The 27,536-nt window shown below is 45.2% G+C and overlaps 1 protein-coding gene across 11 annotated transcripts in view; it reads left to right on the top strand.

The window, feature by feature from the left end:
• The window catches only part of DNAAF8 (dynein axonemal assembly factor 8), a 152,775-nt gene that overhangs the window by 32,931 nt on the left and 92,308 nt on the right, over positions 1 to 27,536 (top strand). For 9 of the 11 annotated variants that reach the window (XM_044979365.1, XM_044979361.1, XM_044979358.1 and 6 more), the window contains 4 exons: positions 14,470 to 14,664; positions 14,789 to 14,866; positions 17,058 to 17,213; positions 25,257 to 25,451. In XM_044979365.1, the coding sequence (XP_044835300.1) occupies positions 14,470 to 14,664; positions 14,789 to 14,866; positions 17,058 to 17,213; positions 25,257 to 25,451 (624 nt within the window). The remainder of the gene's footprint in view (positions 1 to 14,469; positions 14,665 to 14,788; positions 14,867 to 17,057; positions 17,214 to 25,256; positions 25,452 to 27,536) is intronic. The other 2 variants (XM_044979363.1, XM_044979364.1) reach the window with 1 other exon arrangement.

Raw genomic sequence — 27,536 nt, 5'->3', positions numbered from 1 at the left:
AGAGTAAGGACCAGATTTTCAAAGGTAATTAGGCGCCTAAAGATGCAGATAGGTGCCTAGTGAGATTTTCAAAACACTCATTGAAATCAACGAGAGTTTGGCACCTAAATGTTTTGAAAATATCACTAAGCACTTATCTGCATCATTAGGTGCCTAAATACCTTTAAAAATCTGCCCCTAAGTCCAATTTTCAAAAATGACTTTGACATTTAGGAGTCTGAGTCTTATTGACTTTCACTGAGACTTAGACTGCTAAATACCTAGATCACTTTTTAAAACGGGACTTAGGCTCCTAAGTCACGTAGGCACTTTTGAAAATGTTACCCTTGTTCCGTTGGGCCAGATTCGGACCTGTCATAAGTAGATGAAATGTTCATGAAAGTCTAACTGAGTGGGGATGTAAACAGTTCTGTAAGGTACATGTGGGGTTTAAGCAATAACATAGTATAAGTTTCACAGATTTGGTTTCAGTAGATGGACAAAAATAAGTGTAGGTTATGTGCAGTGGTGGAGAAGGTATGTTGGTTGCAGGTAAAACAATTTTAAAAGATGTAAGATAAAGTAGTGGCACCTGCCTTTAAGTTACTTATCTTGCATACTCTCCTAGGTATGTCGACCTAGTAGGTATGTCGACCCTGCATCTGGGAGCCAGCCTCCCAGTCTGGGTCCACAGACTTGTGTCAGTGGGACTAGCGCTAGACATTGCAATACAACCATTTTTAGCACGCTAGTGAAAGCCCCACTAGCACAAGTATGTGGACCCAAACTGGGAGGGATGCTCCCAGATGCAGTGTAGACATACCCCTAGTGTCAAATCAGTACCATTCATGCTACTGCACCTCTTTCTGACTCACTTGCACTCCTGATTCCATTGGATTCTGTGGCAAAGCTGTCATGGATGTCAGTGAGAGCATGATCAGACACGTGACCTGGAACTTACCTGCCAATAATGTCATAGCTGAATGTAGCCCTTGTGACTAAACATATAGCATTACCTATAATTGGCCAAATTCAGTGAAAGTTATTCTTGCTTTACATAGTGTGACTGAAAGTAGAGTTTGGCCCAAAATATAAGCAAAAAGCCTTGAACTACTGAACTGCTTGAGTTAAAGACAACCTGAAAACAGATAATTTCAAAAATGAAGTTTCTGATCATTCACCAATCTAGCTAAGGTACTTATATGGTCCCATTGCCATAGTATCTGACTGCATCGTGCTCTTTAATGCAGTTGTCCTTGCAACACTTCTGGGACGGGGACACACAGAGATGAAGTGATTTGTTCAAAGTCACAGTGCAGGTCATTGAACCTGGGTTTCCAGAGTCCCAAGCTAGCAACATAACCTCTGGATCATCCTCCCTTTCTATGCCAGCTACCCCTGAGTAGCCTGCCAACTTCAGTGCTCTTGAATGATATTTTCCTATTTTTTTTTTTTTAAGGAAAATGAACTAAGAGCCTGATCCCTCAAAGATTTTCACAGGTGAGTAACTGTACTTATGTGAGTAAGCTACTCATCTGGGTTGTCTTTTTGCCAGATCAGGCCCTACCTGACTAAACAGGGCAACAAGATAAAATTCACCCCCTCTTAACTAGTGCATAAGGCCTTTCACCTAGGTGAAACTGACTATATTCAAAACTCTCAAATGCACAAAGTAAACAAACAAAAATAGAACAAAATAATTCTTTTGTATTCCAGTTATATTTATCTGATGTGACTGCTTGTAGGAATAGTAGCTGAAACATTTTCTGACCGAAGTGCGATTTTTGAGTTGCTGTGTCTCTAAATCAGAATTTGTAGGTTTAAATTAGATCCTCGTGGCCCTATTCTGTTTTCATTTACACTGTTGATGTATAACTCACACCAATGTGTTTCCGGAGTAACTGAATGCAGAATTTAGCCCTTAATGTTATTTTAACATAGTTTTTTAAATTTAAATCGTGATTATGTTCAGAAACACATCTATGTAAAAATGGCCCGAGATGCTTCCTGTGCTGAACTTGGCCTGTGGATACTCTTCAGATTCCCATCAGATTTCTTTTCTCTGGTTATGCTGGGATTATATGTAGCAGTGATACATCAAACAGCCACCAGATGGCCCCTGAATACTTCTCTTTTGTCTAATAAAATATTTGCCAATTGTCTGAAACAAGACTAAAATCTCTTATTTAATGAAAAAAAAATTAATTACCACTGCCCTAACTCCAGAATGGCTTCAAAATAAGATAAGTTAATTAAAGATGATGTATTTAATTCTATTGTATCAGAACTTTAAGGCTATATTCTCTCTTGTGCTGCTAGTTCAAAGGGTCTAGAAACAAGCTGGATCTGGCCAGCTGCGAATTCCCTCAATGTAGGGGAAATGTTAGCTGGTGCAGTACCAGTGTATCTGGCCCTTTTGCCAGCTTATTATTATTTATTATGCTGTGCTCCAGCTGTGTTCATCTGATTTTATAATCCCTTACGGATGATGGGCAGTAAGCTAGAAAAGTCCCCAGGCTACTCTAACCTATGCCAGGACTCAGGATTGCAGCAAGCCATAACTGGCAAAGCAGAGAATCTTGGCCTTAAAGTTTTGGCTGTAAAGCTGCAAAGAGTGCTGTGGAATTAGCTCTGTTCCTCTTTGGGTTCATACAGTAATGCGAGTTACGAGAGTGTGAAGACTGGTAAACTATCGGTGCACGCATTAAAACAAGTCAAGAAGACCTTCAACATCTCATTATCCAACTGACTCCTGTCAAAGGTTCTTATACCGCACCCATCACCATGGTATCTGAGCCGAAAATAGTCATCAATAGTCCTGCTTTAATGTGGCATTTGACTGGGTTTTGCAGAAATACTGCTGAGGTGACACTCGCCTCAAACAGAGGGCACTTAATTATCATTTCAAAACACTAAGGTCCAGACTTACAGGTATTTACGCGTTGCTGTGCTCAGCGTTGCAATGCCTAACTAACTGAGGAGCCTACATCTCATTGTCAAGAGGGAACTAGGCACTTAAGAGCCTTAATTCCATTGATTGTCAGTAGGGTGCTTTGCAGGTAGTAATATAATATGTGAATTACACTAGGTCACAGTCCGGGACCCATGGGACGGAGAGTTCCTTTCAGACTGCCGGCAGTCCATTCCATTTCTATAGAATATAAACTTGGATTTATTAAAAAAATTAGGATTCTAACCCTTCTGTCTTCTATGGAGTCTTTCAAGTAGGAGCTGATGCACTGTTGTCTGCTTGAGTCTGCCAACAAACAGCCTGAAACTAGAGCTTTAAGGCCCGACCTAATGTGCATCGAAGCCAAGGGAAAGAGTCCCATGGATTTCATTGGGGGTTGGATCAGTCCCTAAGAAAACTTTGAACTTCTCCATTTATCTCAATGGGAATTTAACTCGGAACCTGTCTGGAGATCACTGAAATTGCAGGTGGAAAAGATCAGTTTAGCCAGCTAATCCATCCCCTGAAGGGTTCTCTTATGGTAGATTCCACTTATTAGAACCCTTTTGTTGCCAGCAAAAAGTTGCTATTATCCAGCAGTTGCTAATAAGAAGGCAGGGTTGTGAGGCTACAGCCGGGGAAGGAAACACTGGGGCATGCCTTCCTTGGCTGCAGCCTGCAAACCTACCTCTGGGGCCAGGACTGCAGCTTGGATGCTGAGGCTTTCTATGGCGAGCAGGGATGCTGGAGGCCCCAGGGGCTACACCGTACCTCTCCCTGTGCACTCCAGGGGTCTGGGCTCAGGCACATTCCAATGTTTCTTTCCCTGCATGCAGTCGCCTGACAGGATACAGCCCGGAAAGGGGAGGGAGAGGTACCATGCAGATCCAACAGCTGGGCTGCAGCCACCTTCCCTGCTACTGCCCAGCCCACAGCCTTGCCTCCTAGCCTATGGTCCCTTACCTCCTGTGTGCTCCCTGTGCGCAGGCAGGTTTGCAGGGCTTCAGCCAGAGAAGGTTCATCCTAGCACTTTCTTCCCTTGCTGTAGCCTTGCAAACCTGCCTACAGCTGGGGCCTTTGTTCCAAAAAAAAGAAGTTGCTAATAAGTGGCATGCCTTTTGCCAATATCCAAATCCCATTAATCCTGCTGTGAATGGGATGGGATTGGTTCCCAGCAGTATGTTACCATAAAGCAGAAGTTATTAATATCAACATTGCTATTAAGCGGAATCTACTATACATTTGTGGTGCCTATTGCCATGGTATTTGAGCACCACACAGTCTTTAACAAATTCCCCCTCATGACACCCAGGCGAGGTGAGGACATTCTGTATTCCCATTTCATAGATGGGAAACTGAGGCACAGAGACAAAATGACTTTTCTGCGGTTGTATAGGAAATCTGAAGTGGAGCAGGAACTGAATCTAGTTCTCTCCAGACCCAGGCAAGCAACCTGACTCACTGCACTATTCTTCCTCTGTCTCCAGTCTTCCACATTCAAAGCAATAGCCAGTTACATGTGCACAGCTGACAATTCTGGGTGCTCCCTACAGCACTTTCTCCAGTGCTTTGTTAGGTGACTTAAGGAAGAGTGAGAGTCCCCTTGCTTGGGAGACTATGCAAGGTCAGCTTGTTCTCACCATTAGGAAGCTGTGCCTGATTGTCAGCCCTTCATTTCCTTATCTTAATATAACCCTTTTGCCAGGTGGAGCCGGCAGCAACCAGGGCTGGGTTCAATATCTAGGGGTTCCTTTTCAACAATACAACACAGAACTGGCTCAAGCTCCCACCCAGTAACCTGGGAAAATTATACACCACCCCTGGGCACCTCTGAGAGGCAATACTTCCCACTCGCAAGCACAGAGCCTGCGTGTAGAAAATAAACTTTTAATGAAAGGAGGGAAGTCACCCAACATTAATTAGGGGAAATGCCACAAGCAGGATTCATAATCATAAAACTATGAGCAGGACACCCACCCCAGTGTGCATGGGGCAGAGTATTCTGCCTCATGTTCTTGAGTTCTACAACCAGAAGTTCCTTTACTGTGTCCCCCTCTGCTCCCTCACCATACCCCACTCACAGTGGTTGTCCTTGGTCAGTGAGGACCCAGGGTTCAGAGGTGCATCTGTGTGAGTTCACCTCCCACCCAGGGAACCTTACTTGCTCTGCCATCTGAGCATGTGCTCTGGCTGGCTACCCACCAGCCATGGTTCCTCTCCACTAGCCACCTGGCCAGCCATGGTTCCTTGCTGCTTGGCCACCCTGCCAGCCAACTGCTTGCCACTTTCGCTGGCTGCTGCCACCTGCCTCTCTGCTGTGACCTCTGTAGGTCAGTCTCTTAGGGTTTGTCTACACTGGCACTTTACAGTGCTGAAACTTTCTTGCTCAGGGTTGTGAAAAAACACCCCCCTTCCCCCCCGAGCGCAGCAAGTTTCAGCACTGTAAAGCAGCAGTATAGACAGTGCACCAGCACTGGGAGTGCGGCTATGCCCCTCGTGGAGGTGGGTTTTTTAGAGCGCTGGGAGCTCTGCAGTGACTTCACAAGCCACAACAAAGCTCCTCCACGGCAGTGCTTTAATATTGCCAGTGTAGACTAGCCCTTAGTGATTTTTAGCTCTCAACAGGCTGGGCAGAAACACTGCCCCACCACAAGTGATTTCAGCTCTCATTGCGGGGAGGAGAAACAGGGCAGCAGCTATCAGGAGAGAGGGGGAACGGGAGCCACGCATGACCGAACAGAGGTGTGGCAAGTGACTCACAAGTAGAATTTTTTCATTGCCATCCCTGCTTCTGTAGCTTTGAGTTGAAGATTTTCTTTGTTCAGGGCTGAACCCATTCAAAGACATACTCTGCAAAACAGAATCACTGTATCCATTCAAGGCTGCAGGGTAGCTGGCTGCTGCTTTGAGTGGGGAAAAGTGCTGGTAAGAGAACGCTTACTGGAACATTCTCTGTCCCTGCCAGCCAGTGAGCCGCCGGGAGAGAAGTGAGGTCTGTTCCCTGCTGGGTAGTGAGGCCTGTGAAAAGAGAAAATTTGCCAGCTGGAGGCCTGGGAGAACAGAGCAGAGCCGTGTTTCTGTCCATTGCACTAGCCTCATTCTTAGGCTCTGATTAGCCTGGCCCTTGTGGAGAGATGCCATGTTTCATCCCATAGCCCTGGGGTGGGTATTGAGGAGAATGGTGAAAGGGGGCAATTGGAGAGAGAAGGGAAGGGGTTTAAATGGAAGGGCAGAGGTGGGAAAGCAGGGCAGAAGGCAGAACAATGAAGAGGGCCTAGAAGAAGAGAGGAAGCCTAGTAAGAAGGGGATAGAAGGCAGAGAGGAGGGCAAAGAGAATGTGGCAGATGGAAGGCGAGAAAGGGAAAAGAGAGGAAAGTCAAATGAAACACCAAGTGATAAGGTTAGGAAGAGGATGTAGTCTTCACTGGCACAGGTTTCAATGCATCGTTGGGCGAATACATGCTGACACCAACTCCTGAACTGGGTTGTAGATGTCTATGCAAATTAGTTTTGGCTTTTGGACTCCTGGCAAGTGGCTTCCATAACTCTTCTTTTGCAAGGTGTGTACCCCTGCTTACATAATCAGACCAGTACACAGCTCCACCCTGTGCTGGTGCAAGAGCTCCTGGATGCTAATACTATTGGGGTGCACTAGCATAGAGAAGGGCAGATGGTAAAGAATGCAGAGGTCCCCAGTTCACAAGAAAACTTTACCCTAGATTCTCCTTGTAACTGACCTTTTTGTCTGTGCCAGTTCACACAATGCTGCAGCAGCACGGCCTCCAGGGCATGTTCTGGGGTCCCCATCCCATCGAGAACAGGTTGAAACGAGAGTGACGAATATTGTATCCGTACGTATCCATGCCGCTTGGTTTGGGGGTACAAGCTGCTTTGAGCTGATCCAGATCTATTTGGCGATAACGCTTCTCACCCATTCCGGACACATCCTCCATTGGCCCCCACACTGTGGGGCTCAGCCCACCCCCTTGTGCCATGGTAGAACAGCGGGCGGTAGGTTTGGAGAGGAAGATTGCCTTCTGAATCTTGAGCCTTGCCCATTTGAATGCCTTTGCAGGAGCCCCTGGCTTTGTCTATACCACTTTCCAGCCATGACATCAAGTGAGTGAAATCTGATGTCTTTCCAGGACTGTGGTTGTTTTCAGTCCCATTTTCTCTAATTGGAATTTGAAATGGCCCTAGAAAGATATGAAATATTTAGTCCTTTATATTCCTTGGCCCATCTTGGGAGTGATTAAAATGAGTTTTGGTCCATTATTGAATATACTTATGGCAGATCCTGACAGATGGAAACATTTATTGCTTTTGCTTAAGGGAAAGGTTAGTATAAGTGAAATGAATATAGTTTCCAGAATTGTATACACACACAGCTTGCTGCCAGTAGAGGTCCCTAAATACTTTTCCATTCACATTAGCAGAATTGTCAAGATAGATTTGAAGAGCAGGCAATAAAGCAAAACGTTAATTAGATAACCTCCATCTCCCATCTACAAGGGGGCAGATGAGGAGGAAATTATGTCTGCATAAGGCAGTTGCTCTTTGACAAGCTAGCAGAAGTCTGTGTTACATATGGGCCAGAATCTATCACCCTCTACTGAGAAGGACCTCTTGCTTCACTGAGATCAGAATAGAACTCAGATCTCCTGATTCTCTGCTCTGAACTGGGAGCTGTGGAACTACTTTCTGACAAAGGGAGGCTGAACCTGCCCCTGTGTTTTTGTGCCTGAGCGTAGTCACCCCACTATTATGGAATCAGTAGGGACTAGTGGTTAGAGCACAGAACTGGGACTCCAAAGAGTCAAGTTCTTTTGCCAGTGACTTCTTTTTTGATACTGGGAAGCAGTATGGGCTATGGTTTTTGTACAGTGGTGATCTTAATTGGGACTGCTAGGTGCTACCATAATACAAATCATCATATCAACTAGAGAAGCCCTATACACAACAGCAGCACTGTTTGTAGGAATTTCAAACCGTCTAGTTGAGGTTTCAAAGTGGAAAAATCCTGCAATTATGATTATTTAAAAAATATAGCTGTGTAAGGCTGCACGGTGAGCACCAGCAACTCCCTCGGAAGTCACTGGTGATTACAGGTGCTCAGCACCTCTGGGGATCAGGTGCAGAGATAAGTCATGTCCCCTGCCCTGAAGAGCTTACAGCCTAAGTAAGACAAGACACGTTGGAAAAATCAATACAACAACAGATTGGCCCTTGCAGATGAAAACAAGAGAAGGCTTGATCTGGCAAAGTGCTGAGTGCCCTCAGCTCCCATTGAAACCAGTGGGAGTTGAGGGCACTTGCCACCACACCACAGTGTTCCACACCGTTCCAGATTGAGCCCGTATTGTCTTGGAGGAGCATAATTTTAAAGGTGGTCCATTTAGCCAGCTAGCCCTCTGTGATTGGTACAGGGAGGGCTGTGTGTACAATGGCCACACAGTCTCATTCCATTTGTAATGCCCCGCCCTTCACAGCAGGCGTGGCCTTTCTTGCAAGGACACCGGCAGCTTAAAAATCAGACCGCTCTGTGCAGATGTTTTACTTGCCATCACTACAAGTGTCATGTAACTAGGTAATGGGCCAGCTCCCCTTTGCTCTCCCCAACCCTGGAACTGGCTGTGTGCAGGGCGGGACTTCAGCATAAGTTATAGCATTGCTGCTAACAGCCCAAGTGGTCAAAACGGTGCAGCGCAGGGGATCTTGACCATGCCCCCTTTCTGCAGCGGGATGGGAGGTGCTGTGGAAGCCTCAGACTCTTGCACAAGGATGATCCTCCCAAAGGCAAGTGCCCCTGCTTCATGCCCTTACTGCATGAGAGGAGCTGGTCCTATAACTACAGAGATCAAGGGGGAAATGTCCTTTCTTTTTTTTCACCTGTGTTTACTTTGTGCATTTGACAGCCCTTTAGTTTCCCTGTTTCCCTCTCTAGAGAGCCAGGTTCATCCTGCTCCGCCACAGAATCCCTGAGTGACTTTGGGCAAACCTCAATTCCCCATCTATCCAATGGGGAGGATAGCCCTTCCCTTCCTCACAGGTGTGTTGCGAGGATAAAGACATTAAAGATTGTGAGATGCTCAGGTATCCAGTTATGGGAGTCACTCTCCCCCTTCGTTTGTATGAGTCTCTCACAGAGCAACAAGGGAAGGAGATATGTATATATATATATATATATATATACTCAAAAGGAAAATGTGATTGTGAAAGCTTCAAATATTAGAATATACCCAGGGTTGAGGGTGTATTTCAAGTTGCATATAGTGTTGACCTGATACCATGTTAGAAATGGAAGAAGAGAAGTATTTAAAGACAGTATATGCTTCAGGAGGCAGTGGAGCTTAGTAAATAGGGCACTCGACTGGGTCTCAGGAGACAGGGGTTTTATTCCCAGCTCTGCCACTGGCCTGCTGGGTGACCTTAGGCACGTCATTTCCCCAGCCTGTGCCTCAGTTTCCCCATCTGTAAAATAGGAGTGATGATGCTACTGACCTTGCTTGAATAGTGCATTGAGAACTCCAGATGCAAAGCACTATAAGGAGCCAGGTGTTAATTGGGCTGCTCAGCCAACAGTGGATTTGAAATAGTTCTGTTTCTGGAATGTATAAAGGAAGGAAAGAGATGAAATGTCAGTGTTTTTCCTTAATATTGTGCTGTCCATCTTCAGAGTGCTTTATAGACATTAGCTATTTAATCCTCCTGTCAGGTAGCTAAGTCAGGAGTGTTATCCCCATTTTAAAGGTGGAGAGATGGCAGGAGAGAGGTTAAGTGGTATACAGAAGGATCAGTCTTAGAGCCAGGATTAGGACCCGAGTACCTGGTTCCCAGTCCTCTGATGCACCCACTAGAATGTGTGTTGGGCAGAGAAATCTCTTCCATATATGTTTGTTTATTTTCAAAGAGATAAAGATCATTAAGTTGTGTCAGTCTTAGGGAAGGAAGAGGTGAGGCTGGTTTTTATGGTTGGCAAAGTCATTTGACCTGTTTGTTTCAGCCATTTATTGTGTCTTCAGAAAAAGAACAGGAGTACTTGTGGCACCTTAGAGACTAACAAATTTATTTGAGCATAAGCTTTCGTGGGCTACAGCCCACTTCATCGGATGCATAGATTGGAACATACAGCAAGAAGATATTTATACATATAGAGAACATGAAAAGGTGGAAGTAGCCATACCAACGGTAAGAGGCCAATCAATTGAGATGAGCTATCATAAGCAGGAGAAAAAAAACTTTTGAAGTGATAATCGAGATGACCCATAGAAGGTGTGAGGATACTTAACATGGGGAAATAGATTCAATTAGTGTAATGGCCCAACCATTCGCAGTCTCTGTTCAGACCTAAGTTAATTGTATCTAATTTGCATAATAATTCAAGTTCAGCAGTCTCTCTTTGGAGTCTGTTTTTGAAGTTTTTTTGTTGTAAAATTGCCAGCTTCAAGTCTGTCACTGAGTGGTTAGAGAGGTTGAAGTGTTCTCCCACTGGTTTTTGAATGTTATGATTCCTGATGTCAGATTTGTGTCCATTTATTCTTTTGCGTAGAGACTGTCCGGTTTGGCCAACGTATATGGCAGAGGGGCATTGCTGGCACATGATGGCATATATCCCATTGGTAGATGTGCAGGTGAACGAGCCCCTGATGGCGTGGCTGATGTGATTAGATCCTATGATGGTGTCACTTGAATAGATATGTGGACAGAGTTGGCATCGGGCTTTGTTGCAAGGATAGGTTCCTGGGTTAGTGTTTATGTTGTATGGTGTGCTGTTGCTGGTGAGTATTTGCTTCAGGTTAGGGGGCTGTCTGTAAGAGAGGACTGGTCTGTCTCCCAAGATCTGTGAGAGTGAGGGATCATCTTTCAGGATAGGTTGTAGATCTTTGATAATGCGCTGGAGAGGTTTTAGATGGGGGCTGAAGGTGACAGCTAGTGGCGTTCTGTTATTTTCTTTGTTGGGCCTGTCCTGTGGTAGGGGACTTCTGGGTACTCTTCTGGCTCTATCAATCTGTTTCTTCACTTCAGCAGGTGGGTGTTGTAGTTTTAAGAATGCTTGATAGAGATCTTGTAGGTGTTTGTCTCTGTCTGAGGGTTTGGAGTGTCTTGTCACTAACCAAGATTGTAAGCTCCTTGGGCAAGGACTCTCTTTTTGCTTCACATTTGTGTAACACACAGCACAATGGGCTGTGATCCCCGCTCGGCCTCTCCAGTGCTAATGTAATATGAAAGTATATTGCGCCTGGGGTTGACCCAGCCCCTCGTGGCCCCACAACTGGGGGAACATGAAGCTTGTATAAAACCATTCCCCCTGGCTCTGGGTCCTGTGCTGAGCATGGCTGTATGCAACTGCCCACCTGCACCTTCACAGTGCAATAATTGCTGACAATGAGCTGACTCCCCTTCTTCTGCACCTGCATAGACACAGGCAGGCATTAGCCCTCTCAGGCTCCCACAGCCCATAGATTCCAAATCTTATCATACTTCCCAGCCAGGAGAGATGATCTCCTTCAAGCTAGAGCCTGAGAATAATAGTAGAGAAATGAAGCTATTCCTAGCAAGGAAATGTCGGCTTTCAATTTAAACAACCTAACACAGTATGCAATGCCTGGACCAAATTGGAGAGCTGTGTAAAAGGAGTGATAGCAGAAAATAAAGCTTCTGTTTCTCAGATCCTTGCATTCCTGCAGTCTTATTTTGGAAATGCTTTAGAATTATCTACTTTGGAGGTTTATACCTCATCCGTTTCAACAATCTAAAGCATGGTTCAGGTCAGAAAATCTCCCTACCATCCTGACACAGTCATATTTCTCAGCTCAGTAACCTCAGCATGTTAATATTCAGAAAACCACTCCTGTTATCAAGTATGAGTCTAGTGCTAAAGTGCATTAACAGAAAAACCATTCAGACCATTAATGTCAATCTTACTATGCTTTTCGTTATTAAATGTTGCCATCCTAATTACAGTATGTTCTGCCAGTTTAATATAGGAAATTCAGACAATTTCTCATTCTTATCCATTGCTTCCATTCTGCAGTGATAAAGCAGCTCTCTGGCTGATTGCAGGATTTATTCCACAATTTAATGTGGAGTTTGAAATTGACTAACAGATGGTATTGCCATCATTTTTTCCTTTCCCCAAAGAATGGGAAAGAACAAACACTTGACATTTCCGATATGTCTTCATCCACCACTAGAATTTAGGAAGCCATGAAAGAATGTTAGCTGCATTTCATTGGCGAGATGAACATGATTGCTAAGGGGAACAACTTCATTTCCTATCTGGTTAAAGCACAGCTCTATCCAGTTTCCAGGCTTATGAAAACAGACACATGGCAATGCCTTCTGCACACTTGCCTTTTTCTGCGCATGAATACTGCATACTGTAAGGGGTCATGCAAGGCTGGAGCCATTTCAACATGGAGAGAATAGAGACTTCATTAGAGGAATTAGCCAAGGCTGCTAAAGTACCTAGAAATCAGTTCACATTTACAAATGTACAGCTGATGCATCATTTGGCAGACGATTTCTGCAGTCGGTAATTTGCCACTCATCAGGGATTGCCTGTTAAATCCCCATGATCCAGGCTGCAGGGAGGATGACATATAAAGATAAATTTAGACTTGGCTGCAAACAACTGTTTTATGAATCCTCCAGCCAGTATGGAATAAGACCTCTTCCTTCCACAATCCCTACAGATAAAGGATACATCTTCATTTATTTAATCAGGAAGCCACCTTCTTCCTCTTCCTCCTCTTCAATGTGGAGTACACCCTAATTTAGTCCTCACTGCTATGAACTCTGTTTAACACTGCAAAGACTGTATCACAACGGGATCTGGCATTTAGCCTCATCTTTACATAACGTTAGTGTGAACTTAATGCTGGATTGAGAGCCCTGGAGTCTAAAAGCTTCTGTTTAGCCACATAAAAGATACAGCTATACAAGGTCCTCCTCTAATGGGCCTCACTCCTGACTAGGAGAGACCCCCCAGAAGGACCGAGAGGTGAGTTTGCTTTGTGCTGAGAGTACCAGTTGTGATCATGGTGTTATACCCCTGGATACTCTGGATTTACCTAACAGCCATTAGTAGGTATCAACTTTCATTTGTTACTAATCCAGAGTGGAGTCCAGCCATCTACTTAGGGGTGAAAGGTCTCAGATCTGTATACCAGTGAACCATTCTGCCCCCCTCTCCCCTCCCCCCAATAACATCCAACCATCTAAAAATCTCAACAGGACCTGCCAATATTAGAGCAACAAGAGCTGGTTGGCCAATCCAATATATGGACTTGTTGAAAGGAAATTTACAAAAAGGCCGACTCTCCTTTCCTAGAACTATCTACAAACAGAATCGTTTACCAGTTAGAGCCATTTTCTTGGAAACGCATTGTTCATCTTGGCCAACAAACTTGTATCCACTAAGCTTCAGCCCGATGGGATTGATAACCAGCTCTGACACAAAGCCCAGAGAGCTGGGTATGAAAATGCACAGTGCCATTGCGATTGTGTGCTCAGCTTGCACTGTAAAGTTCATCACATGCTGCAGTGCAGACAGATGAAAAGTTACCTGTGTGTTGGCTATGGCTACATTTGCACTTCAAAGCGCTGCCGCGGCAGCGCTTTGAAGCGCTAAGTGTAGTCAAAGCGCCAGCGCTGGGAGAGAGCTCTCCCAGCGCTGTCCGTACTCCACCTCCCTGTGGGGAATAACGTACAGTGCTGGGAGCCGCGCTCCCAGCGCTGGGGCTTTGACCACACTGGCGCTTTGCAGCACCGCAATTTGCAGCGCTGGAGAGGGTGTGTTTTCACACCCTGCTGCAGCGCTGCAAATTTGCAAGTGTAGCCATTTGCAAGGAATTAAGTGATGCAGTATTTCAGAGCATACTGAATGCATGTTACCGGAAAACTGGTAATGGGCAATGCAAAAGTGTGAGAATTGCATTTGAAAAAAAAAAAAAGGTGGGGGAGGGATTCTTCCCCTAATTGACAAAATACCAGTGCTCAGTTACAATCAAGGCGATGAGATGAGTGTTCACTTAAATGTACATGATAGATCAGCAAGATTTGTTAGGCAGAGCGGACAGTAATACAAGCTCTATCACTCTTATCAGGCTTGATTCAAGGACATCTCCCTGATAAGTAATTAACACTTAAGGATGATGATGAATACTGAATGACTCCAGTCATACTACCTCTGGCTGATCTCATTAGCTTCCACAGGCTAAGCAGTGTTAGGCCTGCTCCAGACATGGATGAGAGAGCTCTAAGGAAAGCCCAGCATGCTACAGGAAGTGGCGCTGGGGACTCTGAGTCTGTATAGAATCAATGCCCCAGCATGGAGCTAGGAGGCGTTAGATTGCTTGAGATGCTGTCGCTTGGATAAAATGTAAAAGTGGAACTGTAAACATGCATGTCCCTATAGACTTATTACCGCCACCTGTGATGGTAGCATTCAGCCAGTTGTATTGATCAAAATCAATATAGTTTTCTGTTTCAGGCCTCATAATACAAATTAGTTTAATGTTCCCACTCTCCTTCAACAGGAAGCGTCTTATTTGCCAGCTATTAACACATTGCCTAGTGCAGACAGTGCTAACGGTGAGAAGCTTCTCATGACGATTTGGCTCGCCAGTTGTGGACAAGTAGCCACGTGTGGTCAGCACAGTGGACGCTTCCCAGACACTGTCTTGACAGCAGCCAGCATCTACCAGGCTCTTGTTACCTGGCTTCTCTCCCTGGTGAGTTACACAGTGTGAAATGCTACAGAATTGGGCTCCCCACATTTTGTCCAGCAGAAAAATATCAAGGTGGGGGCAAAAAAGTATCATCCTCTTAACACTTTTCTTTCCTCTAACACCACAGACAATGACTGACCCAAACAAGGTAAAATCATGCCCCGATCCAGCTCAGCTTGAAGTGATTGGAGAGAATCCCATTGAGGTCAGTGGGAGCTGGAGCAGTCCCTGAGTTTGCAAAGAGCATGTAACAGGAACAAAAATGAAAATCGGAGGAACACTGAAATGTTGGCCCTCCACATTTAAAAAATCCACAGTAGCCAACTGCTACAGAAATTCCCTTGGTGGAGGCGGGGCAGGGCTATTCCCACTGATGCAACTGCTCCACGCAGGGGGCTGGGAATATGCCCAAGCTCTGTATTTTTTAGGCATTTTTAAAGGCATTTCTCTCACTTAGAATAGCTTTATGTTACACATGGAATAAGCAGCAGGGTCTATAAATCCATCTAGAGATCCCAGCAATGGAATAAACCCTAGGAACATAAAGTAAGTGGCTTGTGTAGTCACCAGGGCCCAGAGATGGAATTAGAGCCTCATCATTCAAAAGTTTGCCTGTTTTTTTCATCCCACATGGTACATGATCCAAGTCAGTGACTCCGGCCTTGCCCAGGCTGCCACTCTCTTCTGTGGCTGCTCTCCCTGTCTTTTTCCCATTGTGTCTCCCTTCTCCCCCACGCCCAAGCTCTCAGGTCTCCTGCTGCCGCTTCCTCCACTTGCTGCCGTCTCTCTTTCCTGGTGTTTTCCATTTTCCAGAATGTTAGTAACCATTGGGAAGGAGATAGACAATAAGACAGTAAATATAATGCCACTATATAAATCCATGGTACTCCTGCACTTTGAGTACTGCATCCAGTTCTGGTTGCCCCATCTCGGAAAAGGTACAGAGAAGGGCAACAAAGATGATTAAGGGTAAGGAACAGCTTCCATACAAGGAGAGATTAAAAAGACTGGGACTGTTCAGCTTGGAAGAGAGACGAATAAGGGGGGATGTGATAGAGGTCTATAAAATCATGACTGCTGTGGAGAAAGTGAATAAGGAAGTGTTATTTACCCCTTCACATAACACAAGAACTAGGGGTCACCCAATGAAATCAATAGGCAGAAGGTTTAAAACAAAAGGAAGTATTTCTTCACACAATGCCCAGTCAGCCTGTGGAACTCGTTGCCAGGTGATGTTGTGAAGACCAAAAGCATAACTGGGTTCAAAATATAATTAGATAAGTTCAAGGAGGACAGGTCCATCAATGTCTATTAACCAAGATGGTCAGGGATGGAACCCCATGTTCTGGGTGTTCCTAAACCTCTGCCTGCCAGAAGCTGGGGCTGGATGAAAGGGGATAGATCTCTTGATAATTGCCCCTGTTCTGTTCATTCACTGAAGCACCTGGCTTTGGCTATTGTCAGAGGACAGGACACTGGGACCATTCGTCTCACCCAATATGGCTGTTCTTATGTCCCTGTCAGGGCTCCTTTTTGTCTCCTTCCTACCATGAATAGCAAGGTCTCTCACTGCAATCCGTGTGCTGAAATTCATCATACTTCATCAGGATTTTATGAGCCTTACAGCTCTTGCCTTGGCCAATAAGGGGTTTATGAATTCAGAGCTCTGTCTCTGGAAATAAACTGATATTCTTGATACCTGGTGTTCATTATCAGGCTGGTTTTATGTCCTTCTCATTTTAGATTAAATCTGTATGTTAAAAAAATAGAATATTTCCCTCTGCAACAAAAAATATAATCTATTTTTAAAAAAACAACAACAAAAAACCCAGCCTTAGTCTAAGTAAAACAGGAAAGTGACTGATGCATTTGTGGCTATTACTGATCATTACTGGGGAATATGAAGGCTTATTAAAGAACCTTGTGCTAGCTCCTTATAATGGCATAATCACTTAGCATTGATTTTGAGCAGAGATTGTATTGATCTCATTATCATTAATAAAGGCAGTGTACAGTGCTGCTGTGGGCTAAGAGCCTGCAGCACAGTGTTGAAAGGGACTCTCCGTTCTCATTTCTTGCTAGGCTAGGGAGCTAATACAAGCAGCACATCTCTCTTGCTCTTGCATAGCTGACTGAGTGCAGAGCTTGCAGGTTATGAGGGTCCTTCCTGGGAAGATAAATCCCATGATCTACCACTACCTACTATTCCTATTTAATTTGGCCTTCATAAAGTTACTGCTGGCTAAACCTTAGCCATTCCATTAGTCAAGCTAGGTACAAGCTGTCTCCACTCAAAAGCAGCCGAGTGAGATGAAGGGGTATTGTCACTCCCTTTCCGAAAAGGCCATCATGCAGCTGTGTGTAACATGAAAGCATCTGTTCAAATGAATTTACAGGTACCTCCCTCGAAAGTGAAAGGTGGGCGCAAAGCCCCGTTTCAGGTGTTGGGTCTGCAGCAGGTCTGGCGAGAGGATGGGCTGGCACTCTACGCTTGCCTAATTCCAGCAGAGGAATCTCCGGCACAGAACAGCACCAAGATCCGGAAGCATAAAGTGAGTGGCAACACTTTGACATGTCCATTTCCCAGAAATGCCCTGGTATTTATTAAGAGCCAGATTTGAATATCTGGACTCAGCTGAGACCCCTGGGAGCCAGCGTAGTTTAGAACAGTCCATAGGCTGCTCTAAATCACACCAGGGGTTGCCAGCTCAGGATTGTGGGAGCAGACAAGTAGAGCAGACTCTACTTCTCACTCTGCTCTTTTCATTTGCGCCGAGTTTGAAATCTGCAGCTCAGAATCCATCCCCATACATCAATGACCTTTTTGTCTGTTTGCTGCACATTAGCTGGCCAATATATCTTCAGTGGCTGTCAATACCCAGTGTAGAAATCTTTATCCAGCAGTCAAAGAGGGAAAGCTTGTTTGACCTGCAGGGTGGTTTTGTCGTTGTATTTTTACTATGTGACAATGTTCCTTAAGGGGGCATATTGTCTTGATGTTAAATTCTGGCTTCTGTTCCTGGTTTGTTCAATATTAGGTGGTAATCTAGTCCTCTTAACCATTTTCCTACTGAATGATGTACCAGGAACATTTGGGAAACACACTTTTCCATGGTGTCCCAGTGCACCTATCTCCTGAAGGCCACATGTTTGAATGAACATTCTGTATACTATCACTGCTGAGGCACTGACCCTAGCCCTTTGCTCGGTTGGGGAGGACTGGTGGCTCTCTGGTGGCACAAAGCAGCAATAAAGATGGTGTAGCTAGCCAGTGGCAGATTCCTCAGTCACAGGGGGTGCTTGAGTGGCACAGAGCCACAGTCACAGCTTCTGTGCAACCCCACTTAGTGGTTGCTGATGCAGCCAGGGAAAAGGGGTCATGGCTGTTCTAACTTGCACTGGAGATCCAGCCTGGCACATCACAACCTCTGGATCAAAGGCAGGGCCATCCTTAGCCATAGGCAGAACAGGCAGCCGCCTAGGGCACCACTAGGTCTGGGGGCACCGCTCTGCTGTGAGCCCGGACAGATGGGAAGCAGTGGAGCATGTAAGAGCAGGGCTGCTGGGTCCTAGAAAGAGCCGAATGCAGCACGGTCTGAGGAAGGGGATGGGCTGCTGGGGTCTCTGGGAAGGGGTGGGGAAAGGAACTCACGTGTAGGGTGACCAGATGTCCCGATTTTATAGGCACAGTCCCCATTTTTGGGTCTTTTTCTTATATAGGCTCCTATTCCCCCCCACCCTCATCTCGATTTTTCACATTTGCTATCTGGTCACCCTAGGTGGGGGTAATTGGTACCTATATAAGACAAAGCCCCAAATATTGGGACTGGCCCTATAAAATGAGGACATCTGGATCTGGTCACCCTAGCTGGGGAGCGTGTCTCTCCCCCGGGCTGGCAGTGATCCATCTCATCCGGGGGGAGCTGCACAGGGCAGGATGAGCTGCTGTGGTTCCATGGGTGCCCCATCCCTGAGACCAGCTGCTGTGCTAACTTCACCATGGTCCATTGGGCTGGCGGTGGTGCCCACTGGTGTGTGATCAGAGATGAGGGTTTGCTGCTGCTGTTGCCACTCTGCACCCCAAGAGGTGGATTTTGGGGTCCTGCAGTTTTCCACCTATCTCCTCCTCTACTGCAGCTGTTGGACCAGCAGGCTGGGGGGTGAGCCAAGCATGAAAGCAGTACTGAGTTGCCATTTAGATTGTCATTTAACAACTTTGTTTGCCAAAAGAGCTTGCTAACAATCCTGAATTAAATTTTAATATTTTTTTTAAAAAATCAATATCTTAGCCAAAAACAGAAAATTAAGTTGTTGACAATTATTTGTGACAAGTTTGGTATGGGGAAGGGAGTGGGCCAGTTTTCATCAGAGAAAAAAAAATGTTGACTGACTTTCCTATAGCCCTGTTACTGCTAAATAGAGCCCTCCAACAACTGTAATATGCTCATCTCCTTACTAATGTACAGAGCATGGGTCGGCAACCTACGGCACATGTGCCAAAGGTGGCACGCAAGCTGATTTTCGATGGCACGCAGTAGCGGGCTGAGCGGCTCAGCCCGCCTCTGCTCTGGGGTTCCGGCTGCTGCCCCATTGCCACCCGGGGTCCCGGCCGCCGGCCCACTCAGCACCCACTGCTGGCCTGGGGACCCCCAAGGAACCCCAGGCTGGCAGCGGGCTGAGCAGGCCGGTGGCTGAGACCCCGACTGAGCCACTCAACCCGCTGTCGGCCTGGGGTTCCATTCACTAGCTGGTAGCGGGCTGAGCAGGACTAAATTCAATGAAATAGGAAAACAAGAGCAACTAATGACAAAGTGCAAGAACCTAGAGCAGTGGTCCCCAACCTTTTTCATCTGGCGGGTGCCAGACGAAGGACCGTGGCAGTGGACGAGCATCCGCCGAAATTCGGCGACATTTCAGCGGCGACGCCTCTGGATGACGCTGCTTATCGGCGGCAAGCAGCGTCATCCAGAGGCGTTGCCGCCGAAATGCCGCCGAATTTTGGCGGCATTTCGGCGGATGCTCGTCCGCCAGCCAGTACGCAGGTGCACTGAGAGGCCCCTGCGGGCACCAGGGCACCCGCAGGCACCGCGTTGTGGACCCCTGACCTAGAGAGCCTCCTGAAGCACGGTGATCGTTTTGATTTAAATGGACTTGAACTGTATGAAGAATTGCGTGCACTGTCATCAATGTTGCCACATGCAAAATCGATAATGGACATTGTACAGTTTACTCATACCAGCAAACTTGTTGACATATATCCTAATGTGTATGTTGCCACTCGTATTCTACTGACAATTCCTGTAACAGTAGCACAGAGTTTCTCAAAACTAAAGCTCATTAAAAACTATCTCCGCTCTACAAGGAGTCAGGAACACTTGACTGGTCTTGCTATTCTTGCAATCAAACAAGACATCAGTTTGTCTTTGTCATACAATGACATTATTACTGATTTTGCAGCCAAAAAAGCCAGAAAGATTGCTTTTAATTAAAAACTAATCCTTGTTTCAATACCTCTTCATACTAATAAAATGTTGACAAATTTAAAAAATTATATTATTTGCATCATTCTGTCAAATCAGAATTTTTTCTATAGTGTTACTTCTTTAGTGCTAGTCCATCAGCATTACAGTGTGCTTAATTAAGTTAAACTGGTTTTAATAACATGCATGTGGTAAGTTTTGCAATAGTGTAAGCTTATGTTTGTGTTGCTAAGAGCAAGACAGGCACAGGGGCACCAGTTTAATAATCCTGCCTAGGGCACCATAAATCCTAAGGACGGCCCTGATCAAAGGAGAGGGGATGCAAATGTGGCCATTCCGCTGCTCAGATGGAGTGAGTGCTCCTCATCCACAGCTGAGGAACTGGCTGCCTGTGAGCAGGGAAGACTAAATTCCCCATGAAGTATCATAAAGTTAGCCTGGAATGTGACAGTTGTGGCTGCAAAGCTTCACAAATATGTGATTGACACTGACAACTAATGTCATGATTAAAACACTGCACAAGAGACAATAAGCAACCCTCCTGGTGATGCCTGGGCATTGTGCGGAAAAGCAGCTGGGTGGGTGAGGAGATGCAGCCTGCTAACTGCCTAAGGGTATCACAATGATTTCCACCTTAGGTCCACTGGAGCCAAGATAAATGCTTTGCAACACAAACAAATGCGTGGTAAAGAGACTTACTCCCTCCCTCCCACATCCCCTTGCCTTGATACTATCTGTTCACCCCAGCCACGGAGCTGATCAGAGTGTCGAAAGTAGTTAACACTGAGCAAACTCAAAAGTCCCATCTGGTGTCATATAATTGAATGTATTTTGCAGGCTACAGGCCTAGGATGCTCCGAACATTTGGTGAGGTCAGGGGAGGGGGTTGATTTTATCTCCCATTGCCTGAATGTGCTGCACAGAGCTTCCAGTCACAGAAATAAATCACGGAGCAATCCTACCACCCTGCGTGCATGCACTGCCATTGGAACCCAGTTCAGCTAATACACACAGCGGTGAACACATGAACCAGCTGGACGGTGTTCCTTAAACTGGGCCTGCGCGCAACTGATGTTTCCTCTCATTAGAGGTTTCCTCTTGTTACAGAGGCTCCAGCATATGCCTTCCCTACAACACTGCCTTTGTTATTCCTGCTTTCTTCAGACACTTGTACAGCGGCTCTTGGTTCCCTTGTCAGCAATGTAAGCTGATGGGACCCACTAAAATCTTTTTAAAATGTCAGCCTCAGCGGAGACAATGAAAACAAAAGCAACTCACTGCTGCCTCTCTTATTGTTCTCCTTATCAGCCTCAGCTATTGCTGGAGAGAAAGCTGGCTGATTTCACTGTTCAGACTGTCAGCTCTAGTCTCTTGCTGCAGTGCTAATGTGTAGTTATCTTACCTGGCAACATGAGATAACAATATTCCTCTCTTGCAGCAGTTAACATTCCTCATTCTAGTTGTTTCTTATGGAAACAATAGCAATCAGTCACAGGGGCTTAGCTTAATTTGGTGTGCAAAATCTTATGGTCACTCTGTTGTCCAGGAAAATAACTTTGTTGGTTGTTTCAGAGTAGCAGCCGTGTTAGTCTGTAGCCGCAAAAAGAACAGGAGTCCTTGTGGCACCTTAGAGACTGACGAATTTATTTGAGCATAAGCTTTCATGGGCTACAGCCCCACTTCATCAGATGCATGTAGTGGAAAATACAGTAGGAAGATATATATATATACACAGAGAACATGAAACAATGGGTGTTACCATACACACTACATCAATGACCTTTTATCTGTTTGACATACCATACACTATAAGGGTGTATGGTAACACCCATTGTTTCATGTTCTCTGTGTATATATATATCTTCCTACTGTATTTTCCACTACATGCATCCGATGAAGTGGGGCTGTAGCCCACGAAAGCTTATGCTCAAATAAATTTGTTAGTCTCTAAGGTGCCACAAGTACTCCTGTTCTTTTTGTTGGTTGTGAGATTCAAGGACAATATGAGCTGTTTAATTTTTTAGATCATCTACAAAAGAATGCACAAGGTCATGGTCAAAATTAAAGTCTAGTACCTGGACAGCTTGACATTTTAATGTTCTTAGCTTGAGTAATCCATAGTTCTTTTATTAGTATGGCGAACAGACACATGACTGGCTGTGCAAACTATTGGATACACTTAGTGCCCCCAAGTTACCAAAGAGAAAATGTCTGTCTGTCTAGGTATCGCTCTGTTGAGCCCATAGCAGTAGTATCTGATTCACATCAAGTTAGCCATAATGGACTGTGATGTTTTTTCTTTCAATATTATTTCATAAATGTAGTGTTGAAAGGCAGTGGATTGCTGGTCCCAGAAGCTGAGGACCTATTTCAGTCCACAGAGCAAGTGTTAACTTCCCTCAGCCTGCCCACTAATATCCCCACCCGTGACATGGTGGGACCACTCATAGATTGAGCAGGACATTCAGTCCCATTGGGCCTTGCATTTCTTTTCGCCTTGGCTTGACTGCCAACAAGGAGGCCAGCTATGGTGGTGACGGTAGTTGGCTGCTCCTTTAAGAGGAGTCAGGGCCCAGTCTAACTATGGAGGCCTTCTTTAAGGAGAACAAGCCCATCTTGGCCAACCTGCAGTAACTAACTGCCTAGATGTCTGGTTGGCAGCTAATTGACTAATGAGCACCTGGCTTGATAATAGGCTGCCATAGCTCAGTTGAGAGGGTTGTTCCTAGAGAGAAGAGGCTCAGAAGCAGAGGTGCTCCCAGAGACGCAGGCCCATGAGGAAGATCACTGCTGCTGAACTTTCTCAGTGCAGGGCTGGAAGAACTGAATTATTAACATAGGCACTGGGAGGAGGCCTGTGGGACTCCTGAACTTAGGTGGGGAGGCTTATTGGTCTTAGCAGCCAGTTCCCAGAGGAAGGGTAGACTTGAGGGGCTAAAGAGTGTGTACCGTGAAAAATAATAAATCAGCCCCCCCTAAGGGGAATCTTGATTTAAGTTGTCCGGACTGAGAGTAAATCATTGCAATTGCAAGACTGCGAGAGAGTCCAAGCAGGCAGAGGACCTGCAAGACCACAACATGCCACAAGGGGGTGTGCTTGAGGGTGATACGCTGCCACACTTGTAATAATAATGGTAGTTAGCTTAGACTGCAGAGGTGGACATTTGGCCACTGTGAACTGGACTGACCTGTCCTATTCATTTCACATAGGCCATTGGATGCTAATGTTTTTTTTCAGGCACTACCAACCTAGAAAGGACACACTCTCCATTCCAATCCCCCGAGTCTTCTGCTTTCTGTTTACTGCGCATTTCATTGGCAGCTGCATGTCTTTTGTTGTTGTCAGATTTTATTTCTCTAGCCCAAGGTCTAATGGTTTCTGAATAAAAATATAACAACAGGCTCCTCAAGGAAGGAACTGCTGTCTTGGGCAGGTCAACCTTTCGATTGTTCAACCATGACAGCATCTTTTGTTTTTAAATCTATTTCTATAAATCAAGCAAATCTTCAAAATTTGTCCCCCTCTGTCATCAGTTTTGGTAGCTTTTGGAATGCCAGTTCCTGTCCCCCTTCCAAACAAGTGATTGAAACGAGACAAGTTTACCCATTCCCTATACGGATCAGGGTCCTGGAGTTGTCAGAACAAATGATTATACATTTATCTCTTGTAACCTTTGCATCCTGATAAATAAGATGCATTTAGAGGCATGTCTGATGGGAATCAGATTTTTATGACACATGCTCCTTAAGAATTTAAATGGTGTTTCCAGTTAGGAAGGCTACCAGTAAACAAAGCAACCTGGTTGTTTTCTATACACTTGCAAACACTAAACAATTTTGTGGTGCATGAAAATAACTTCCATGGAGTTTCTGTCATTGAATGAGCTGAGGATTGAGTCTGAGATCTTTACAGTTTGTGCTTTTGTTTGAAGGTACCTGAACAGATGCTAGAGAGAAGATATTTTGCATAACATTAATCCTGATCATTTACAAACTGGACCCTGTTGGCTGGACCCCGTTTGGGAAAAGTCTTCTCCCTGGCAGCCCTAATTGTTGAGAACCAATTTGAAGGGACAAGTTTAGAGAGGAAACTAAAGAGATCTGTAACTTCCCAACAGTGTAGAATGAAGATTGGGTTTCAGTGTTTTTAATAACAATCTTATTAAAAAATCAAATGAATACCACTGTTCAGACCTGCAAAATAGCCCCGTGAAAGGTTTCTTAAGTGAATATTATTCAGCATTAGACTGATTTATGATCCCCTTAATGAAATAGTTCCCCTCCCCCGCTCCACCCCAAGCTTCAGAAAGGCAGAATCTGGTTATAATTAAAAGCAGTGCACCTTCACAAAGATTTATATAATACAGTCATCCCCTGGGCTGCAGAACAAGTGGAATGCCCCCTGGCCAAAAGAAAGTTACTGGTCACCCTTGGTTGTAGAACACTGATGAGATTCATAGCATTGCCCCTTGGCCAGAACTACTGAAATTATTAGCTGGCTTAGCTATAAAGTTTTATTATGGAGAGCAGCATTGGTGTTAACAACTTCAATTGGCTGTAAAGTCCAGGTATAAAATAACTGAGGCCTGCTATCCATCACACAGGGCTCTCAGCCTTTTGGGTATCTATACCACTTCAGCAGATGAAGAACTTGTCTGTGCCTGCTGGTGCCCTTTTCATCCCCCTTCAACTGGAGCTAGCAACCCCCTCTCTACCTTAATGATGAATTTAGGGTCTCACCTCCATGCTAGTCCCCAGCCTGCCTGCCTCCTATTTAGTCGTACTGTACTTATATCCAAGGCTGGATAGGACGTAGAAAGCTGAATTGAAGAGAACGCTGGGCAAGTGTTTAATCATTAAAATAGGGAAGGGGTTGTGCTGCTGGTGGGTTTGAAAGGTGAGGGAAAGATAGCCAGCCAAGTATCAGGGGCAAAGCTGGACGTATAACTGCTGGTCCGCATTGGGAACTGTGGTAAACTCTCTCCTCCATCTCCCATTTACCTCCAGTCATGCAACATGTGTATAAAAAGCTTCTTGTAGAGAATATGTGCCGCTTTCTTGCAGTGCGCTGTTAACTTGAAGGCTGGGCCTTTAATCAAATGTCATTGTTTGTAGGCTAAGGAAGCTCTTCGAGGAACATCCATTTTTTACCAGCAGATGTCTACGTACCTCTCCCATACATGGCTTCCAAATGTTATCTGGTGGAGCAGAGAACTGACCAGTCGCCTCCAGAACCAGCTATACCCACTCCTTCCAGAGATTCCCGCTGTACGGCTCAACTGCATCACCGCTATTAACCCTGACCCTAAGGTACTGTCTGTGAACTGTGTGTTTCTGTGTTCTACCATGACTAGGGCCAGTAACAGGTGTTGGCCTTCATCCATTAGGAATCTTTTCCTATGGTCTAGGTAAGGGTTAAAGGCCTGATTCTAAGCCCTACTTAGTACTCATAACTCCCATTGCAGTAAGAACATAAGAACAGCCATACTGGGTCAGACCAATGGTCCATCTAGCCCAGTATCCTGTCTTCTGACAGTGGCCAATGCCAGGTGCTTCAGAGGGAATGAACAGAACAGGTAATCATCAAGTGATCCATCCCCTGTCACCTTGTGACGTTCCACTTCATATGCTTTATGAAAATATGCTTATGAATGTGAATATGATGTAACTGGAATATGCTTTATGCAAAAGGTCTCTTGTAAGGTATCATTACAAAGCTTATAATCTACTGACTGTGATCATCCTATTTGTTTGCATGTATTATTTCTATGTCTGGAGTTAGGAGAATAAGATATAAACTTGTATTACTGATGTAAACATATTAAGTGGAAGCCATTAAGAGTGCTTCAGAATCAATGAACTGTAAATGGCTCTGTTACTTGCAAACCTTCCTGTGTACATGTGGGCCAGCCCAGAAAGAATGGAGACTAGGGGTCTTACAGTGACATGTAACCATGTCACCTGATGATGAAATCCATTTTAAATCTGGTACTTTTCCATTTAGAAGGAGGGGTGGGGACCCAGAGAGACAAAAGATTCCCACCTTGTGCCAAAGCTATAACGGGGGTGGAGCAGGACAAAAGGAGGCCAGTCATGAGAAAGCCCCTGCTTTCCACCTGAGATGTTTGCTGGAACTAACAAGGACTGTACCAGGGGAAAGGATTGGGCCCAGACTAGGAAGGAGTCTAGTCTGCGAAAGAAGCTTATTGGGACATCTTTGAGGGTGAGATATTTACCTGTAATCAGTTTCTTAATGTATTAGGCTTAGACTTGCGTGTTTTGTTTTATTTTGCTTGGTGACTTACTTTGTTCTGTCTGTTATTACTTGAAACCACTTAAATCTTACTTTTTATACTTAATACAATCACTTTTATTAATAAACCCAGAGTAAGTGATTAATACCTGGGGGAGCAAACAGCTGTGCGTATCTCTATATCAGTGTTATAGAGGGCGGACAATTTGCAAATTTACCCTCTATAAGTTTTATACGGAGTAAAACAGTTTTATTTGGGGTTTGGATCCCATTGGGAACTGGGTGTCTGGGTGCTGGAGAGGTAACCTGCTGAGCTGTTTTTGGTTAAAGTCTGCAGCTTTGAGGGCATGGCTTGGACCTCGAGTCCATGTTGCAGCAGGCTAGCATGTCTGGCTCAACAAGGCAGGGTTCTGGAGCCCCAAGCTGGCAGAGAAAACAACTCAGAGGTAATTTCAGCATGTCAGGTGACAGTCCTAAGGGAGTCTCTGTGACTGAACCCATCACACACCTATTCCCAGCATCTGGCAAACAGAGGCCAGGGACATTTCAGAGTATGGGTTTGCATCCCTGCCCATCCTGGCTAATAGCCATTGATGAACCTATCCTTCAGTCAATGAGGATTACGAGTGGATCAAGCCCTTAGAAATGTATCAGACTAAACTAAGCCTGGGAAGGCATTAAACTCGTTCCAAACATGGGCATGTCTAATGATCCATAGGGAACATAAAGATTAACCCCTTCACTGCTGCCAGGATGTACAAGTCTTCCATAATATCTACTCAAATGAATGAAATGCCAGAAGAGTGCATGGGTTTCTGGTTTAATGAACATGTCTGTTTCCTCAAGGGACCTTGGACATTACATAGGACTGACCTGTTCTATCTAATTGTGAATGGTCACAGCTGCGTTCAAGGACACAGTTCTCTGGGACAAATTATGGTTGCTACAGGACAGATATGCTGAGTCTCTTGTTCTCCTAGCATTTCCCCGGAGCAGGCAGTCAGAATGTGGCTGCCTGCATTTCCTGAGTGCCAGGGGGCTCCCAGCACTGCTCAGGCCCACAGAGGATGCTAAGCTGTGGAGAGGTGAAGCCAGGATGCTTATAGATTGGTAAACAGCCAGATGGTTGCATTGGCGGCAAT

The sequence above is a fragment of the Mauremys mutica genome, chromosome 11 (assembly GCF_020497125.1).
Source record: "Mauremys mutica isolate MM-2020 ecotype Southern chromosome 11, ASM2049712v1, whole genome shotgun sequence".
Taxonomy (NCBI): domain Eukaryota; kingdom Metazoa; phylum Chordata; order Testudines; family Geoemydidae; genus Mauremys; species Mauremys mutica.
This window is presented reverse-complemented; position numbering and strand designations above follow the sequence as displayed.